The following is a 21,223-nucleotide window of genomic DNA, read 5'->3' on the forward strand; positions in this document are numbered from 1 at the left end:
ATCCAGAATTATTTTCCCTCAGGTTGCACATTTAACATCTTGATAGAAATGAGGTAGAACTGATTTAAGTTTCCCTGCATTAAAGTATCCGGCCACTAGGAGCTCTGCCTCTGTGTGAGCGGTTTCCTGTTTGCTGATTTCCTTATACAGCTGACTGATTGTGGTCTTATTGCACAGACCCCCCCCCCCCATCTTGTCGGTGCAGCACATATCCCGCTAGCTGAATATCCATGTCATCATTCAGCCATGATTCGATGAAACACAAGATATTACAGTTTTTGATGTCCCTTTGGTAGGATGTTCGTGATCGTACCTCGTCTAATTTATTGTCCAATGATTGCACGTTGGCGAGTAATATTGATCCTGCGGATCCTGACGTAATATTGATCCTGCAAATCCTTGCGAGGCACCCCGCTCTGTGTCCTCTGTTCCTCTTGCAATAACTGGGATGTTGGCCTTGTCGGGTGTTTGGAGTATGTCCTGTTGAAGACAAAATCTTTGTCTGATCCGAGGTGAGTGATCGCTGTCCTGATATCCAGAAGGTCTTTTTGCCGTAAGATAATCAGTTATTTGGTTTAATAAACAATTCGCTATTTGTATTTTTCTGAAATTCACTGAGTCGTATGGTCCACCCCCTCCTCCTCTAAGGAGCCTCCACTGACACACACACACACACACACACACACACACACACACACACACACACACACACACACACACACACACACACACACACACACTGCCAGCAGCTAACATGACTATTTAAACTCCAGCCACAACTTCACAGGCACTCCAGAGCAGGCAGCTGTCAATGAGTCATCGTAAGAATAAGCATAATGACAACCCTCTACAAACATTTCGCTACACCCGCAATAACATCTGCTAAACGTGTGTGTGTGTGTGTGTGTGTCAAATAAAATTTGATTTGATCATTCAGTTATCCTAATTATCCTAATTTAAAAAGGCTTGTTTTGGAATCACTGGCACGAAATCTTTCAATAAAGCCTGAAATGAATGGATATGGAACATGCCCGGAGCTAAATGAACGCCACTCATAACAACACTCATCTGTTTTGACATATATTATGTATCATGGTGGCCAATCGACAGGACTGAAATCAGATACCAGACACAAATAACATTTTAAATAGTTAAGTGCTTTATTTAGAGAACCAACCTTCTATTTTAATTTTTTTGCCCAGCACTAACACATCTCATTCTATTAATCTAACACTTGGTTAGTTGTTAGTAAGTTATGTAACCATTACATATCCAGTCATGTGGGATCATTGATAACTAACTGGGTAGATAGTTTTACAGTGTGATGTGTCCAATCTCTCAGGTCCCGGTACCTGGGCAAGGTTTGGGACTTCCTGAAGGACACCGTTCCCAAATTCCAGTATGTGGAGGAGAGCTCGGAGGAGAAGCCCCTGACCAGGGAAACCTCCGGAGTGAGGGAGTCCAGACTCAACGAGTGCAAGGGCGAGTCTCCCACAGCAACCAGAACCCCGGAGAAAAGCAAAGGTGCTGCTCTGTCTTTCTCTCTCTCTCTCTGTCTGTCTGTCTGTCTGTCCCACTAAACCTGACACGGGTAGCAATTTACACACGCACTGATTAAACGGCTTTAATTAAGAGAGTCAATTAAATCATTGATTAGATTAGGATCACATATGTGTGTGTGGGCTGTTTTATCTAATCGAGTGTTTGAGTTAATCAACGGATTGACTGAACTGTCTGTGGGAGAAAGTATACCACTGCCTTTTCCGTCTTCTTACTCACTCCTGTATTTATGTTTTCCTACTGACTTAACTCACCCCCCCTTAAATGATTTAGATGCACTATTGTAAAATGGATTATGTTTTCCTGGATAAGACTAAATGACTTGTTATGTTGCTGTCAGATTCAGCCAAGAAGAAAGGGAAAGATGTGGATAAAGACAGAAAGTCATCTCAGCCCACTGCTGTCCAGCCCAACACTACCAATCAGCCCACTACAGACAGTACGTTACACACAGATCATTTTTTTTTAATATATATTTTTTTCTGCTTATCACATCCTTCTTTCGATGCCAAACCCACCACTGGTGTGCATGGCCAAAGAGCTCTATTTTCATGTCATCCAACAAATGTAAACACCTGGAGTATGCTTAACGGCATTTGCACTTGGATTTGAACTGGTGCTGTGGTCAGATGACATGAAAATAGAAACAGTGGTGAGTTTGGCGTCGAAGGAAGGATATGAAACAGTAAAGAACTCCATACCTACTTTAAAATATGGTGGTGAATATTTGATGTTTTGGGTCTATCTTGTTTCCACTGTTCCTGGGGCCCTTGTTAAGGTCATTGGCATTATGAACTTTACCCAGACATTTTAGCCAAAAACCTGGTTTGCCAATGTGGCCGCAACTGGATCTTCCAGCAAGACAATAGACAAGGACAGTAACACACATTTAAAATAAAATGATATACAAACAATACAACAACAAAACATGTGTGTAAGTGTGCTTGTTTTTGTACCCTCACAGTTGTTGACACTCAAACAAGTGCTCTGTAGATAGCCAAAATTAATATAGAAATGCACCCTTATTTTCCCATCCATTCTCGCTAGAGGTCGACTGATTATGATTTTTCAACGCCAATACCGATTATTGGTGGACCAAAAAAGCCGATACCGATTTAATCGGCCGATGTATTTATTTATTTGTAATAATGACAATTACAACAATACTGAATGAACACTTATTTTAACTTAATATAATACATTAATAAATTCAATTTAGCCTCAAGTAAATAATGAAACATGTTCAATTTGGTTTAAATAATGCAAAAACAAAGTCTTGGAGAAGAAAATAAAAGTGCAATATGTGCTCTGTAAGAAAGCTAACTTTTAAGTTCCTTGCTCAGAACATGAGAACATATGAAAGCTGGTGGTTCCTTTTAACATGAGTCTTTGATATTCCCAGGTAAGAAGTTTTAGGTTGTAGTTATTATAGGAATTATAGGACTTTTTCCCTCTATACCATTTGTATTTCATTAACCTTTGACTATTGGATGTTCTTATAGGCACTTTAGTATTGCCAGTGTAACAGTATAGCTTCCGTCCCTCTCCTCGCTCCTCCCTGGACTCGAACCAGGAACACAACGACAACAGCCACCCTCGAAGCAGCGTTACTCATGCAGAGCAAGGGAAACAATCACTGCAAGGCTCAGAGCGAGTGACATTTGAAACGCTATTAGCGCGCGCTAACTAGCTAGCCATTTCACTTCGGTTACACCAGCCTCATCTCGGGAGTTGATAGGCTTGAAGTCATAAACAGCGCAATGCTTGACGCACAACGAAGAGCTGCTGGCAAAACGCACGAAAGTGCTGTTTGAATGAATGTTTACGCGCCTGCTTCTGCCTACCACCACTCAGTCAGATACTTAGATACTTGTATGCTTGTATGCTCAGTCAGATTATATGCAATGCAGGACATGCTAGATAACATCTAGTAATATCATCAACCATGTGTAGTTAACTAGTGATTATGATTGATTGTTTTTTATAAGATAAGTTTCGCATAACATTCGCGTAACAGGCAGTCTCCTTGTGGAGTGCAACGCGTAACAGGCAGTCTCCTTGTGGAGTGCAACGAGAGAGAGGCAGGTCATTATTGCGTTGGACTAGTTAACTGTAAGGTTGCAAGACTGGATCCCCGAGCTGACAAGGTGAAAATCTGTCGTTCTGCCCCTGAACGAGGCAGTTAACCCACCGTTCCTAGGCCGTCGTTGAAAATAAGAATGTGTCCTTAACTGACTTAAATAAAGGTATAAAAATAAATAAATAAATAAAATAAAAATCGACAAATCCGCGTCCAAAAATACCGATTTCCGATTGTTATGAAAACTTGAAATCGACCCTAATTAATCGGCCATTCCGATTAATCGGTCGACCTCTAATTCTCGTGTACGCACGCATACACACACTTTTTCAAACTCCCTCTTTAAAAAATGTATCTCTCTCCCATTCCCTCTCTTTCTCAATGATAATTAACATGTGGGAGATTAACATGCAGTGATTTGGCACCAATCCCTAAATCTTCTGTGCCTGAGGAACACACACCACACACACTAAACATTGTATTTATATCATAGATAAGTTTGCCTTGCATTTTCATTTAGATTCGGTTGTATTATTAACCTTGCATAGATTCAGCACGACTAATTCCTTCTCCATGAATGCAGTTTCTATATCATTCCCTCACAGATCCAGTAATTACTCAAATAGATTTTCCATGTCTCCTGGCCTACACGCTCATCATGTGATGCATAGTGAGATTGTCAGTGGAAGGGTCAAATGGTGCCTCAGATAGCAAGGCATCTCCTTTCTCTGCACCACACAATGACTTCTGTCTCCAAGACCTCCGATGGGGTTTAATGCCCCATAATCTCTGTGAAAGTGACTTTGAATTCAAGAATCTCTGTCAAGATTCTCAGTATCTTTTGACTTATTTAAACTTTTTTTTAAAACCTTTTTATTTTCTTCTCTGTGACGCCTCATTATAGGAGCCATGTCCTCAGCTGACCCATGAAATGTGAAATGTCATGAAGCTAATTGTACATGCCATTTCACAATTTCTCTCTCTCTCTCTACACAGTATATATCTCTCTCTCTCGCAAGCTCCCTCTCACACTCTGTCTCTCACTCCCACTTTCCCCCTTCCCATTGTTGGTGTCATGCCCCTCTATTGGACCTGTTAATGAAAAGCATGGCCCCTGAGCACTCTCTGTGTGTGTGTGTGTGTGTGTGTGTGTGTGTGTGTGTGTGTGTGTGTGTGTGTGTGTGTGTGTGTCCTGCCCTGGTCAGGTATTTCACCCCCTCCTGCTCCAGAGATGGTGGTGTGTGCCAGCTACCAGCCACTACACCTCCTGGAGAAGAAGACCTCTGTCCTGGGACAGATGGTACGGTCCAACATTCTACATAGAAATACCATAAGCACTACCAACTATCCAGCTGTGGTGATAAGTACATTTCTCGTTGTAAATTAGCCTAGGTCAGTTTAAATATTCTACACTTTAAAGCAAATCCAGGCACTGACTACATCTGAAACAAGCTTAACGCTTATTTACAAAATGTGCACTGAAACTGATCTCTTTTCATGTAACTTACAACCTGTAATAGCCTATACGAATGTGCCCAGGCCTCAGAACCAGCGGGGGGACGGAGGAGATGAAACGTGCCAATGGAGTCTTCAGTTCTGAGGCCATGTTCTGCCCAATATGGATCGTTAGACTTACCACTCGTCTTCCATAATTTATACACCATTATAATTCCAAGATTCATCTCAGGTTTCTTAACTCTGTATACTGTAGAACTCCCCCCCAAACCACAGGCCCATCCTCAATCCTAACGTTAGCCATTAGGACCATGACGAAGATCTGACCCTGTATCAGTGCTTAGCAGCTACAGTCTTTCTATCTCCTGTGGTGTTCCAGGCGGATTCGTCGGAGCGACTGAGGCACTACGGTCTGTCTCGCCTCTACAGCCATCCAGTCCTGGTGACCCGTACCCGCGCCTGCCCTCTGGTGGCGCCCCCTAAACCACCCGCCGTGCCCCGCTGGAAACTCATCCGACCCCGCAAGGAGACCACAATTACAGACGAGCCCCGGGGTGAGAGAGGGAGGGGTGAAAGTTGGTTAGGATGGAGGATAAGGGGTGATGCAACGGCGGGGGGAGTGCTGTGCAACGGTGGGGTGTGGGGGTGAGATGGGGCTGAGGGTGGACATGTTGGGAGAGGAGGAAGAAGGAGATTTAGTTGAGGTTGTGGGGGGCCTTTGACATCAGTACACTGTGATGAAAATAATTTAAATCTTAGAAAACTATAAACAGTAGAAAAATAAAAAGTTGCACATCACAACACGCGTCGTTTCTCTGCACAGAGCCTGCGGTGGTGAAATCAGAGCAGTTCATCGAGATATCCAGCCCCTTTCTCAACTACAGGCTGTTGACCATGCCTGCTGAGATGTATGTACTGTACCATACACATTGGATTTATTCTGAATGGACAAATTGAAGCAGTCAGTGGAGTCTAACCAGACCCGTGTGCATGTGTGTGTGCAGCATAACCCATAGAGTGAGAGCATCTTGGCTCGGCTCTTTAGCAATGTGGGATGCCTCAGGCACAGACAGTTGCTGGACATAGTTATCTGTATGTCTCAGATACAGTGCCTTTTAAAAAGTATTCACACCCCTTGACTTTTTCCACATGTTGTTGTGTTACAGCTTGAGATTGTGTGTCACTGGCCTACACACGATACCCCATAATGTCAAAGTGGAATTGTGTTTTTAGACATTTTTACAAACGTATTAAAAATGAAGAGCTGAAATGTCTCGAATCAATAAGTATTCAACTTCTTTGTTATGGCAAGCCTAAATAAGTTCAGGAGTAAAAATGTGCTTAATAAGTCATATAATAAGTGGCATAGAATCTGTGTCCAATAATAGTGTTTAACATGATTTTTGAATGACTGTCTCTAACCTCATCAGGAAAATAATTTTGCAGCAACCAGGAAATTGGATTTATTATTTGGATTATAATGAAGTGAAAATTACAAACTTTAGAAGCCTTTTAGTTTTAAAATAATATGTTTATTTTAAAACTAATAACAATACGTTTTAAAATAATCCTGCAACAAGGTGATCAAATTATGATTCTACGCCTGTATGCTAAATGTCGTGTTGGTTTGTAACAGGTTCATTGACCTATCACTGTGGTTACAGTACCATATAATGTAGTCTGTCATTGTATGTTTTGACAGTGTGAATAACTGTGTTATACTGCCCATGGTGCGTGATGTGTATAGATCTACGATGCGTGTATTTGATATGACCTGTGTCTGTCTCTGTGTGTGAGTCATGTAGGTGATATGATATATACGTGATGTTCCCATATGTGATTTGATGTGAATGATGTGTGTGTATATGATGCTTGTACATGATATGATGTGTATGACATGTGTTCCAAGGGAGGCCCATCAGAGCAGTCACAGGAAGCGTGCATGCAGCTCCACGCTGGCGTCCTTCGCCGAGACAGAGGAGAGCGAGAGCCGAAGGGCCCCGGAGCCCAGTACTGCACAACACAGCATCAACTCACTGTACGAAGTGGACACAGCTGAGGTAGAATGGACACCACAGCCACTGAGCCACACCTGACCTGGTCCATGAGAGGGGGTCTAGAACATATATTTTCCCCCAAACACCATCAGAGATGTGTACAGTACTAGACTTCCTGCTAGATCTCTTGCTGTTAGTAAACACAAACTCATACACTGACCAAAAACATTAAGCCTTTAGTGGGTCATAGATCTCTCTCTGCTCTAGTCCCTCTCCCTCCCTCCCTCCCTCCCTCCCTCCCTCCCTCCCTCCCTCCCTCCCTCCCTCCCCCTCCCTCCCTCCCCCTCTCATTCTGCTAGTCTGTTTAGGGTTCATCAGGGCAACTTCAGTTTCAGCGACAATGCGATACTCACGCGCCCCCGTCCCAATGTCACTTCTGCTGTCTCCCAGGCGACCGGTGACCAGGGGGAGATCTGTACTAAAGACGGAAAAAACAGATAGAGAGAAAGTCATATAAAGGGAGAGGTTGTATGTTCTGGCGATAAAAATGCAGCTCAATTAGATGGTAAGCCATCAGTGTCTATGTCTCCTAGGGGGTTCATTACACTTCACTCCTAGCTGCTGCCTGCTGCCACCACAAAAAATGCATTAATAATAAATCGCCCTCTTGCATAACGATAGCCAGTTATAGAGGGGTTAGCACTGTTTCGGCAGGGTCATTTGGTGTGTGCGTGTGTGTGCGCCTGTGTGTTCCTGTGTGCTCAGGGCCATATGTATTGTGAGGGTGTATTTCTATAATAAACCACCCAGCCCATCCTTCGTCCAACAGGCTGAAGTGAACCTTTGTATCTCCCAAAGGTGACAATAACATGATCTCCCTAATAAGATGATCTCCATAATGCTCTGGACTACTGGGTACTCTCAGCTATTTTAATGGAGAGCTGAAGTAGACTTTCCTATCAAAGAGCTGTTTTTACCCCAGGAATGCTAAGAATGTGGTTCACCACCTAAGCCCACCACAGTGACACAGCTTCAGCTATACTACATGTCCACATATCCCAGAATGCAACAGGCCCCATAATGCTGCAGTTTCGTCCATGTCACTGACCCTATTGAGCTACGAGCAATTCATGAATAAACTACTACAATGAACTTCTACATTTCACACAGTTCAGCTAGAGTTGTCTTGAGTTTTCCATGTCTTTCATTGCCGACACTTAGGGTAGGAAGTAGCTTAATAAAGGTTGAAAAGTGTGTCTTAAGACAACAGGCCAACTCTGGCTGACACTTGCTGCTGACAATTAAAGTCACTTCACGGTTGGATTGGAGTCGGCCCCATGAAGGATGTGATTGAAAGACCGTACCCGTGCAGGGTTCTCTGAAATCTAGAGCAAAAAAATACCCTGGCCTTAAATTGTAAAATTGTTGTATTTATTACATAGTGGCGCAGCCAGTGCACAATGTGGCGCAGTGCCACTCTTACATTCTTTGGGGAGAACTGTACCATGCCAACTGTAGGAGCGTTTGACAGTGATGAGGGGTGGTCGTTTGACTACGGACGCAGACACCTCTGCTTTTTCAACCAGGATCTCAGCGATCACTGCCTCATTGTCTGCGTCCGTAATGGGTCCGCCGTCAAACGACCACCCCTCATCACTGTCAAAACCTCCCTAAAACACTTCAGCAGGCAGGCCTTTGTAATCCCGTGGCCCGGGTATCCTGGAAGAGTATTGACCTCATTCCGTCAGTAGAGGATGCCTGGTTATTCTTTAAAAGTGCTTTCCACACCATCTTAAATAAGCATGCCCCATTCAAAAAAATAATAGCTAAGGACAGACATAGCCCTTGGTTCACTCCAGACCTGACTGCTCTTGACCAGCACAAAACATCCTGTGGCGTACTGCATTAGCATGGAATAGCCCCTTTTCAGGGAAGTTAGGAACCAATCAACAGGCAGTTGGGAAAGCAAAGGCTAGCTTTCCCAAACAGAAATTATAACAACACCCTAAAGATTGATTCTATACTAAGTTTGAAATGTTTCTTCAACCTGTAATATAATTTTTTGACATTTTTGTCCGAAGTTATGTGGGACCTGCACAAGCGTTGGATATGTGTATCTAACGCGCTCACAAATGTAGCTACTTGGACATAAATAATGGACATTATTGAAAAAATCAAGCATTTATTGTGGAACTAGGATTCCTGGGAGTGCACTCTGATGAAGATCATCAAAGGTAAGGGAATATTTATAATGTGGTTTCTGTTGACTCCAACATGGTGGAAACTTGTATTTATTTTCTGAGCGCCGTCTCAGATTATTGCATGGTTTGCTTATTCCATTTTTTTTTATCTGACACAGCGGTTGCATTAAGGACAGGTATATCTATAATTTCATGTGTATAACTTGTATTATCATCTACATTTATGATGAGTATTTCTGTTGAATCGATGTGGCTATGCCAAATCACTGGAAGTTTTTGGAACTAGTGAACTTAACGTGCAAATGTAAACTCAGATTTTTTTATATAAATATGAACTTTATCAAACAAAACATACATGTATTGTGTAACATGAAGTCCTATGAGTGTCATCTGATGAAGATCATCAAAGGTTAGTGATTAATTTTATCTCATGGTGCTTTTTGTGACTTCTCTCTTTGGCTGGAAAAATGGCTGAGTTTTTCTTTGGCTTGGTGGTGACCTAACATAATCATTTGCTTTTGCTGTAAAGCCTACTTGAAATCGGACACCTCGGTGGGATTAACAACAAGATTTCCTTTTAAACGCTATAAGATACATGTATGTTTGAGGAATTTTAATTGAGATTTGTGTTTTGAGTTTGGCGCCCTGCACTTTCACTGGCTGTTGTCATATCATCCCGTTTTCGGGATTGCAGCCCTAAGAAGTTTAAAGGATCTCCAATCCAAAATTTAAACTAGAATCGGCTTCCTATTTCGCAACTATGCATCCTTCACTCATGCTGCCAAACAAACCCTCGTAAAACTGACTATCCTACCGATCCTTGACTTCGGCAATGTCATTTACAAAATAGCCTCCAACACGCTACTCAGCAAATTGGATGTAGTCTATCACAGTGCCATCCGTTTAGTCACCAAAGCCCCATATACTACCCACCACTGCGACTTGTATGCTTTCGTTGGCTGGCCCTCGCTTCATATTCGTCGCCAAACCCATTGGCTCCAGGTCATCTATAAGTCTTTGCTATGTAAAGCCCTGTCTTATCTCAGCTCACTGGTCACCATAGCAACACCCACCTGAAGCACTTGCTCCAGCAGGTATATTTCACTGGTCACCCCAAAGCCAACTCCTACTTTGGCCACTTTTCCTTCCAGTTCTCTGCTGCCAATGACTGGAACGAATTGCAAACATCACTGAAGCTGGAGACTTATATCTCCCTCACTAACTTTAAGCATCAGCTGTCAGAACAGCTTACCGATCTTTGAACCTGTACATAGCCCATCTGTAAATAGCCCACCCAACTACCTCATCCCCATGTTGTTGTTTTTTTTCTTTACACCCCAGTATCTCTACTTGCACATTCATCTTCTGCACATCTGTCACTCCAGTGTTTAATTGCTAAAACGTAATTATTTTGCCACTATGGCCTATTTATTGCCTTACCTCCCTAATCTTACTACATTTGCACACACTGTATATAGACTTTTCTATTGTGTTATTGATTGTACATTTGTTTATGCTATGTGTAACTCTGTGTTGTTTGTGTCGCACTGCTTTGCTCTATCTTGGCCAGGTCGCAGTTGTAAATGAGAACTTGTTCTCAACTAGCCTACCTGGTTAAATTAAGTGAAATAATAAAAATTTGAAAGGCACACACCTGTGCAAAAATCAAGACATGCGGTCGAAGGAATTGACCATAGAGCTCAGAGACAGGATTGTGTTGAGGCACAGATCTGGGGAAGGGTACCAAAAAATGTTTGCAGCATTGAAGGTCCCAAGAACACAGTGGCCTCAATCATTCTTGAATGGAAGAAGTTTGGAACCACCAAGACTTTTCTGGCCACCCAGCCAAACTGAGCAATCAGGGGAGAATGGCCTTACTCAGGGAGGTGACAAAGAACCCGATGGTCACACTGACATAGCTCTAGAGTTCCTCTGTGGGGATGGGAGAACCTTCCAGAAGGACTACCGTCTCTGCAGCACTCCACCAATGAGGCCTTTATTGTAGAGTGACCAGATGGAAGCCACTCATCAGTAAAAGGCGCATGACAGCCAGCTTGGAGTTTGCCAAAAGGCACCTAAAGACTCTCAGACCATGAGAAACAAGATTATCTTGTCTGATGAAACCAAGATTGAACACTTTGGCCAGAATGCCAAGCGTCACATCAGGAGGAAACCTGGCACCATCCCTACGGTGATGCATGGTGGTGGCAGCATCATGCTTAGGGATGTTTTTAAGCGACAGGGACTGGAAGACTAGTCAGGATCAAGGCAAAGATGAACGGAGCAAAGTACAGAGAGATCCTTGATGAAAACCTGCTCCATAGCGCTCAGGACCTCAGACTGGGATTAAGGTTCACCTTCCAACAGGACAATTATCGTAAGCACACAGACAAGACAATGCATGAGTGGCTTGGGGACAAGTCTCTAAATGTCCTTGAGTAGCCCAGCCAGAACCCGGACTTGAACCCGATCTAATATATTTTGAGAGACCTGAAAATAGCTGTGCAGCAACACTTCCCATCCAACCTGACAGAGCTTGAAAGCATCTGCAGAGAAGAATGGGAGAAACTCCCCAAATACAGGTGTGCCAAGCTTGTAGCGTCATACCCAAGAATACTCCAATCAAATCAAAGTTTATTTGTCACGTGCGCTGAATACAACGGGTGTAGACCTTATAGTGAAATGCTTACTTCCAGGCTCTAACCAATAGTGCAAAAAAGGTATTCGGTGAAAAATAGGTAGGTAAAGAAATAAAACAACAGTAAAAATATATATATATAGTAGCGAGGCTATAAAAGTAGCGAGGCTACATACAGACACCAGTTAGTCAGGCTGATTGAGGTAGTATGTACATGTAGATATGGTTAAAGTGAGTATGCATATATGATGAACAGAGAGTAGCAGTAGCATAAAAGAGGGGTTGGTGGGTGGGACACAATGCAGATAGCCCGGTTAGCCAATGTGCGGGAGCACTGGTTGGTCTGCCCAATCGAGGTAGTATTGACATGAATGTATAGTTAAAGTGACTATGCATGTATGATAAACAGAGAGTAGCAGCAGCGTAACAAGAAGGGTTACGAGGGGGGACTTTGGGGGTTACACAATGCACATTTTTCGGTTATCCATTTGATTAACTGTTCAGGATTCTTATGGCTTGGGTTAAAAACTGTTGAGAAGCCTTTTTGTCCTAGACTTGACACTCCGGTTCCACTTGCCATGCGGTAGTAGAGAGAACAGTCTATGACTGGGGTGGCTGGGGTCCTTGACAATTTTTAGGGCCTTCCTCTGACACCGCCTGGTGTAGAGGTCCTGGATGGCAGGCAGCTTAGCCCCAGTGATGTACTGGGCCGTAGGCGCTACCCTCTGTAGTGCCGTATCAGGCAGTGAGGCAGGATGTCAGGATTCTCTCCATGTTGCAACTGTAGAACATTTTGAGGATCTGAGGACCCATGCCAAATCTTTTTAGTTTCCTGAGGGGGAATAGGCTTTGTCGTGCCCTCTTCGCGACTGTCTTGGTGTGTTTGGTGTGTTTCTAGTTTGTTGTTGATGTGAACACCAAGGAACTTGAAGCTCTCAACCTGCTCCACTACAGCCCTGTCGATGAGAATGGGGGCGTGCTCGGTCCTCCTTTTTCTGTAGTCCACAATCATCTCCTTAGTCTTGGTTACGTTGAGGGACAGGTTGTTATTCTTGCACCACCCGGCCAGGTCTCTGACCTCCTCCCTATAGGCTGTCTCGTCATTGTCAGTGATCAGGCCTTCCACTGTTGTTGTCTGCAAAATTAATGATGGTGTTGGAGTCGTGCCTGGCCATGCAGTCGTGGGTGAACAGGGAGTACAGGAGGGAACTGAGCACGCACCTCTGGGGAGCTCCAGTGTTGAGGATCAGCGGAGCAAATGTGTTGCTACCTACCCTCACCACCTGGGGGCGCACGTCAGGAAGTCCAGGATCCAGTTGCAGAGGGAGATGTTTAGTCGCAGGATCCTTAGCTTAGTGTTGAGCTTTGAGGGTACTATGATGTTGAACGCTGAGCTGTAGTCAATGAATTTTGGCTGTTTGCCTTTGTGTTCTTGGACACAGGGACTATGGTGGTCTGCTTGAAACATGTTGGTATTACAGACTCAATCAGGTACATGTTGAAACATGCCCGGAGCACACGTCCTGGTAATCCGTCTGGCCCCGTGTATGTTGACCTATTTAAAGGTCTTACTCACGTCGGCTGTGGAGAGCGTGATCACACAGTTGTCCGGAACAGCTGATGCTCTCATGCATGCCTCGGTGTTGGTTGTATCGAAGCGAGCATAGAAGTGATTTAGCTCGTCTGGTAGGCTCGTGTCACTGGGCAGCTCGCGGTTGTGCTTCCATTTGTAGTCTGTAATAGTTTGCAAGCCCTCAAGGCTGTAATCGCTGCCAAAGGTGCTTCAACTAAGTACTCAGTAAAGGGTCTGAATACTTATGTAAAAAACAGTTTTTGCTTTGTTATTATGAGGTATTGTGTGAAGATTGAGGGGAAAAAAATATTTAATACATTTTAGAATAAGGCTGTAACCTAACATGTGGAAAAAGTCAAGGGGTCTGATATCTTTCAGAATGCACTGTAGATGCACCAAATAAACAGTAGCAGTGGGTCAGTAACCAGGAGCTTCGAAGCGCGAGATTAAACTTCTCCGTTGTTTTGGTCCCATAGCTGCCACGTTGTAGCAGCGTGAATTGCACCTGGGCACATTACATTCTCTGTGTGACTGACTTGCATCACGCTCATCTCCATGGGCACGTTCCTCTGCTTAGACATTGTTGATGCCTGCCAGATAGGTATTTTCCCTATCAATAACCACATCATGGTTGCATCCCCCTGCTTAGACGTTGCATGTTTCAAGCAATGGTTGCATGTCACGTCATTGACTGTGCAGTTGGCACCAGACTGCTATATCGTGATGTGGTTAGATGATACATGTAATACCTATGTAGATGTTGTTTTGGAGTCAAAGATACAATTATTTTGAGAAAATAAAACTATTAATGGAAAAACAATTTAGTAAACTGAAATAAAATTGTTTTGAGAAACAAACTTTTTCAGTTTACTAAATAGTTTTTTCATGAATAGTTTTAGTTTCAGTTTACTGTAATAACCTCGCTGACCACTACTAGCATATAATCACTGGTATGGACCCTGTGGTCAGTGAGTGGATGGAGTTTTCTACTCTGTTGAAGAGGATATGCTAAGTGGGACTTGTTACATGGCTGCTATCGGTCGGAGGAGGAAAGGAGGTGGTCAAGTGTGTCTCCCCCATCACAAAACCAAGTTCTTCATCTTGTTCCCTCGCATGCGCACGTACAAACACACACACACACACACACACACACACCTCTGTGACTCATAGCAGGCCATGGTCTGAAGTCGCATCAAAAGAACCCAGAATTGTTATTTACATAATTTACGCATATACTGTATGTCAGTCAGACATTTTAAGCAATAAGGCATGAAAACCCAGCGATTGTCGTCTGATAACTGATAACTCCCCACTAAGGGCTGTTCTGAGGCCCGAGGCGAAGACTAAATATGTTGGCAACCGTTATTAAACTTTGTTTTGCATACTTGAAATATTTACCTGAATTCCTTACCCACCCTACTAAATGTGTCCCGACTGAAACATTGTGAACAAGTCACAGTAAAGGGAGGTTCATGCACAGTACTGATCCATTTGATTAACCTTGTATTTGCATACCAAATTAACAAAATATTAAGAAAACAATCCTGATTTTTCAGAACTGTAAAATGCTCAATGTTGATTGTATGAATCTGAAATGGGTTAATTGATTGAATTACTTATGCATCTTAGTCATTGTGTTGTTTGATGTTTAAATAATCACTTTACCCTTCTGTATCTTGGCAAAATAACAGGCGTTTTGGTGTCAAGTGCCAGCCTTGATGCATATAACTTGTTTTAGGATAGACATTGTCATTGAAAGCTTCCACCATTTAATAAAAGTAGCGGACCTTGGTGGGGATTCCTGTGGGTTGGGAGGGATCAGACCAATGATTATAGAGAGCATTGTCTTCTTCAAATTGGGTTGCCTATGGTTTGTTAACCAAAGACTAAGGTAGTATCCAGGAGCCCAGACCAAGCTTCATACTTGGACATTGGTCCCAAGATCCAGACAGAGAACCAGTGAGTTGAGAACATGACAAGCTAAAGACTAAATTCATGTGGTCTTGAGTAGTCTCAAGATCAAGAGTCCATGGGCCCTTTCTTCAAGTAGAGTAAACTTGAGTACAGTACAGTCTCTATGGTGTCAACTGTTTCGGTTATGACCGTTTCGGTTTGGACAATCTTGTCTTATTTTGGACTTTAAAGTATCCCCATAGCTAACATATGACTGGTTATCATTCATTTGGACAGCAAACACATATTTTAGTCCCAAAATCGTACTTCACATATTTATTGAAATATTAGATGTTTGGTAGAGACACTTCTAAAAAAAAATATTTCAAAAAATACATGAAGATTTACCGACTTTCTCACAATTTTTCTCCAAAATGTAAGCAGACAGGTAACTCACCATGTGGCCATGCTGGAGAAGTGTGCAATCCCATCACCTGGTGATATGTGCAGGGTTGTGGCTTATATCACATTCATTCTACAGTATTTTAATGTATCTGTTTCAGTAGTGAGATCAATATCTTCCAAGGTAATAATAGAACAACTCACAATGTTCTATTGAAATAATTGTAAAAACAAACAAAAAAATCATTCATTGCTTTATTTTCAAACATGTTTAGGAGTCAGTGTTTGGGACAGACACCTCTCAATAGAAATAGGTGTATAAACAATGACTTAGTACAATATTTAATTCAACAAATTATTTGTTATTGCCTTAGATTGAATTAAAACGTATCATGATGTAAATAAATATCCTTCGTTTGGAGACTTAACAGTTTTTTTTAAATAGCTTTTTTGGGGTGGGACTTTCAATTTGCACCACTTCTGTAGAATCATCCAGTGCCCTATCGGCCCTGGCCAAAAGTAGTGCTCTATGTAGTGAATAGGGTGCCATTTCCGATTCAGCCCCTCTACAGTATGTCTTAATTAGCTTGTTGAGAGGAACACGACATGCAAGTGTTTTCATAATCCCTGGAACAGTTTCATAATCCCTGGAACTGAGAAACATGCTCTGGTACACAACACAATGCCTGCCCTCTACATCTGTTAACAAGCTAAGTAACATGATTACAGTCCACATGCAGTGTTCATCTAGCTGGGGAGGAAGGAGTCCCCTTGCCTTGTCACATTAAGGTATGTCTGCCTGGTGTTCCCGTGCCAGATAGCGCTCTGTCTCTCACTCTCTCTCTCTCTCTCTCTCTCTCTCTCTCTGTCTGCAGTTCAGTTGGGAGAGGAGGATTACTACAGGCATCTACTATATAGACCCTCTGCTGCTCAACTGTGACATGCATTTCTGTTTCTCTCTCTGTTTCTCCCCCCCTTGCCTCTTACTCTCCCCCAATGTTTAACTGGTTCTTTCTCCCCCCATCTCTCTATCCCTTTTAGATTCTAGCAGATGACAAGAAGAAGGATGACAATACAGCCACTGGTAAAGGCTCAATTCTACCCAACCACACAGTACATACACCACATAATACTACAGTGCTGTACACTGACCAATCAGATTCATTGCTATCACTAGCATAATAAACCAACCTATATTTCATTAATTGTACTGTAAGAAGTGCATCCATTTATTTGATGGTGGTTTGTAAAGCTGCGGTATGTCACTATTAGTGTAATGTACAGATGTGTTTAGGAGCCGTGTGTCTCCCCCCCTTCCTCTCCTCCTTCCCTCCCATCCTCTTCCCCCACTTTACCCTCCCTCCTTGGCTGAGACTCTTTGAAGATGCGTCTGGAGTTATGCTTTATCACAACCGTCCAATTATCCAGCCTCCCTCTTCCCCTCTTTTCGTTGCTTGGTAACACCTGCCATTGGAGTAACAGGATGACCATTGCTCAGTACGGCGCTTTGCCTATATCCATATGTATCGCCACAGGGATCATCTTCTCTTTGAGTGGAACTTCACTGATGTATGATCACTGATATGTATGTTTACATGGAAGCATTATGTGGGAGTGAGCAGTGTTGATCTGAGTCTCCTGAATATATGTTAATGTATGGGCCCCAGATGCCACATGGCCTACTGTAGATCAGCACAGACCGATTTCCCTATGAGTCACTAGAAAAACACTGCTATTTATATTTAATAGCAACACTTTATCTCAAAGCCATAAAATGTGTCATAAAAAAATTCAGCTGATACTTATTAATTTCCTTAGTTTTAGGGTTTCATTAGTAAACGCTTCAAATGTTGCTATAGGCATTGATTATGTTTGATCTACTGTATAGTTCATGAATAACTGTTATAGGCATTGATTATGTTTGATCTATTGTACAGTTCATGAATAGCTCTCATGCACTTTGATTGTTTGATCTATTGTACAGTTCATGAATAGCTGTCATGCACTTTGATTGTTTGATCTATTGTACAGTTCATGAATAGCTCTCGTGCACTTTGATTGTTTGATCTATTGTACAGTTCATGAATAGCTCTCGTGCACTTTGATTGTTTGATCTATTGTACAGTTCATGATTAGCTCTCGTGCACTTTGATTGTTTGATCTATTGTACAGTTCATGATTAGCTCTCATGCACTTGATTGTTTGATCTATTGTACAGTTCATGATTAGCTCTCATGCACTTTGATTGTTTGATCTATTGTACAGTTCATGATTAGCTCTCATGCACTTTGATTGTTTGATCTATTGTACAGTTCATGATTAGCTCTCATGCACTTTGATTGTTTGATCTATTGTACAGTTCATGATTAGCTCTCATGCACTTTGATTGTTTGATCTATTGTACAGTTCATGATTAGCTCTCATGCACTTTGATTATGTTGGATCTACTGTACAGTTCATGAATAACTTGCATGTACTTTGATTATGTTTGATATACTGTACAGTTCATGAATAGCTCGCATTTGCTTTGATTACAGTTGAAGTCGGAAGTTTACATACACCTTAGCCAAATACATTTAAACTCAGTTTTTCATAATTCCTGACATTTAATCCTAGTAAAAATTCACTGTCTTCGGTTAGTTGGGATCTCCACTTTATTTTAAGAATGTGAAATGTCAGAATAATGGAAGAGAATGATTTAGTTCATCTTGTATTTCTTTCATCACATTCCCAGTAGGTCAGAAGTTTACATACACTAAATTAGTATTTGGTAGCATTGCCTTTAAATTGTTTAACTTGGGTCAAAGGCTTTGGGTATCCCTCCACAAGCTTCCCACAATATGTTGGGTGAATTTTGGCCCATTCCTCCTGACAGAGCCGGTGTAACTGAGTCAGGTTTGTAGGCCTCCTTGCTCACACATGCTTTTTCATGTCTGTCCACAAATTGTCTCTAGGATTGAGGTCAGGGCTTTGTGATGGCCACTCCAATACCTTGACTTTGTTGTCCTTAAGCCATTTTGCCACAACTTTGGAAGTATGCTCGGGGTCATTGTCCATTTGGAAGACCCATTTGTGACCAAGCTTTAACTTCCTGATTGATGTCTTGAGATGTTGCTTCAATATATCCACATAATTTTCTTCCTCAAGATGTCATCTATTTTGTGAAGTGCACTAGTCCTTCCTGCAGCAAAGCACCGCCAAAACATGATGCTGCCACCCCCGTGCTTCATGTTTGGGATGGTGTTCTTCGGCTTGCAAGCCTCCCCCTTTTTCCTCCAAACATAACAATGGTTATTATGGCCAAACAGTTCTATTTTTGTTTCATCAGACCAGAGGACATTTCTCAAAACTACGATCTTTGTCCCCATGTGCAGTTGCAAACCGTAGTCTGGATTTTTTATGCCGGTTTTGGAGCAGTGAATTCTTCCTTGCTGAACGGCCTTTCAGGTTATGTCGATATAGGACTCATTTTACTGTGGATATAGATACTTGTACCTGTTTCCTCCAGCATCTTCACAAGGTCCTTTGCTGTTGTTCTGGGATTGATTTGCACTTTTTGCACAAAAATATGTTCATCTCTAGGAGACAGAGCGCGTCTCCTTTCTGAGCGGTATGACGGCTGCGTGGTCCCATGGTGTTTATACTTGCGTACTGTTGTTTGTACAGATGAACGTGGTACCTTCAGGCATTTGGAAATTGCTCCCAAGGATGAACCAGTTTTGTGGAGGTCTCCAATTTTTTTTCTGTGGTCTTGGCTGATTTCTTTTGATTTTCCCATGATGTCAAGCAAAGAGGCACTGAGTTTGAAGGTAGGCCTTGAAATACATCCATAGGTATACCTCCAATTGACTCAAATGATGTCAATTAGCCTATTTGTGTCATGCACAAAGTAGATGTCCTAACCGACTTGCCAAAACTATAGTTTGTTAACAAGAAATTTGTGGTGTGGTTGAAAAACAAGTTTTAATGACTCGAACCTAAGTGTATGTAAACTTCCGAATTCAACTGTGTGTTTGATCTACTGTACAGTTCATGAATAACTCTCATATACTTTGACTAACCAATCAATTCTATAGCTTTTACACAAAACTTTCTCATCATGGTCTGTGTCAGTTTGAGATGGTCTCTAAGAGATGCTCAGCGATAGTCACTTTGTGACCTGTCCTCTCTGCAGATCAGGAGCTGTGTGAGACTGCCCCAGCCACAGAGCGGTCCAAACAGGCTAAGGAGCCCAGCCCGGCGCTGCTGAAGTCTCAGGATTTGTTTGTTTCTGAGAAGCCGATGTTACAGGAGTCCTGGGTAGACCTGGATGACTTCTCCAAGTGCTTCCAGTAAGACCCATTGGTTTATAGCTATGTGGTACTGTATTTCTATGGCTCTGAAGACCACTACTCTTTGTCTTACAGTCCAGTGGGTTGATGCAAAACACTGGTTTGTTTTTTTCAGGACACTTGTGGTTTTCCACAAGCCAAACACTTATCCAAACCATTTCCAGAAATCCCATTTCAAGGTAAATATATTCCTAAGTAAGGTCTCAGCTTTTTTTCAATATCTACTAACCTAACATATGGAATTGTTTTAGGATATTAATAAAACAGATTTTGTATTTTAGGACCCCTGTAGGTTTACAAAATATTTATACAACAGGTGGGTCTATTCCTGAATGCTGATTGGTTAAAACCGCATTCCAGCCAGTGTCTATTCCACAAGTTGCCACCGGCTAAATCTATGGCGTTAAAATGCCTATTTACTCTGTTCCATCTGACTGCGCAATCCACTGGCTCATCAGCCCAGCCAGGCAATTTATAAACTTTACCTCCACTATAAAAAGCATCTAGACATTATCTCACATTTCTTTTAGACTAACATTTAGTTTTCAACAGCGGAGATTTGTATAAACCTTGCTGTCTGTCTCTCCGACATTTGCAACATTGTTTCAATATTGAAATTCGATCTCCTGCTATCCCATAGTAATGAACGTGTCGGGATGAGGCAGGCAGGCAGTGTTTCTCAACCAGTCATGAATCATGAAATCATGAATCAGCTTACATTATTTTTATGGATATATGCACTCTTTCCAGCCTTCCAGTTTGAAGTGATTGTGTTACTGTAGCTGTGTTGTTGGCTAGTTCCTCTGAACAACAGTGTTCTGATGAGTGAGTGCATTTTCTATGCCAGGTGAAATCGCGCCTCATTAGCTCATTGTTATGGATGTTTCCAAATAAATGTCACTAGAAACAGCTTAAACAAATGCAAATGCTGTTACTGTTGTTATTCTGGCTGCACTTTTTGATGTGACTGTAAATTAGCTGTAGCTGGTTAACTAGCAAGCAAGGGATGAGAACATGGACGGCCAGTATAGTAATGGCACATTTAGGACGAACTACTGGGTCGCTCGCGTCCATAGATACAGAACAAAAAAAA

The 21,223-nt window shown here is 42.3% G+C and overlaps 1 protein-coding gene across 1 annotated transcript in view; it reads left to right on the top strand.

The window, feature by feature from the left end:
- Window positions 1–21,223, top strand: part of adgb (androglobin) — a 110,370-nt gene that overhangs the window by 29,247 nt on the left and 59,900 nt on the right. Inside the window, exons 8-16 of the mRNA XM_064924830.1 lie at window positions 1,343–1,524; window positions 1,901–1,999; window positions 4,846–4,940; window positions 5,475–5,649; window positions 5,919–6,003; window positions 7,005–7,155; window positions 16,841–16,883; window positions 19,974–20,130; window positions 20,246–20,309. Coding sequence (XP_064780902.1) covers window positions 1,343–1,524; window positions 1,901–1,999; window positions 4,846–4,940; window positions 5,475–5,649; window positions 5,919–6,003; window positions 7,005–7,155; window positions 16,841–16,883; window positions 19,974–20,130; window positions 20,246–20,309 — 1,051 coding nt within the window. The remainder of the gene's footprint in view (window positions 1–1,342; window positions 1,525–1,900; window positions 2,000–4,845; window positions 4,941–5,474; window positions 5,650–5,918; window positions 6,004–7,004; window positions 7,156–16,840; window positions 16,884–19,973; window positions 20,131–20,245; window positions 20,310–21,223) is intronic.

This window comes from Oncorhynchus masou, chromosome 19, assembly GCF_036934945.1.
Source record: "Oncorhynchus masou masou isolate Uvic2021 chromosome 19, UVic_Omas_1.1, whole genome shotgun sequence".
Lineage (NCBI taxonomy): Eukaryota > Metazoa > Chordata > Actinopteri > Salmoniformes > Salmonidae > Oncorhynchus > Oncorhynchus masou.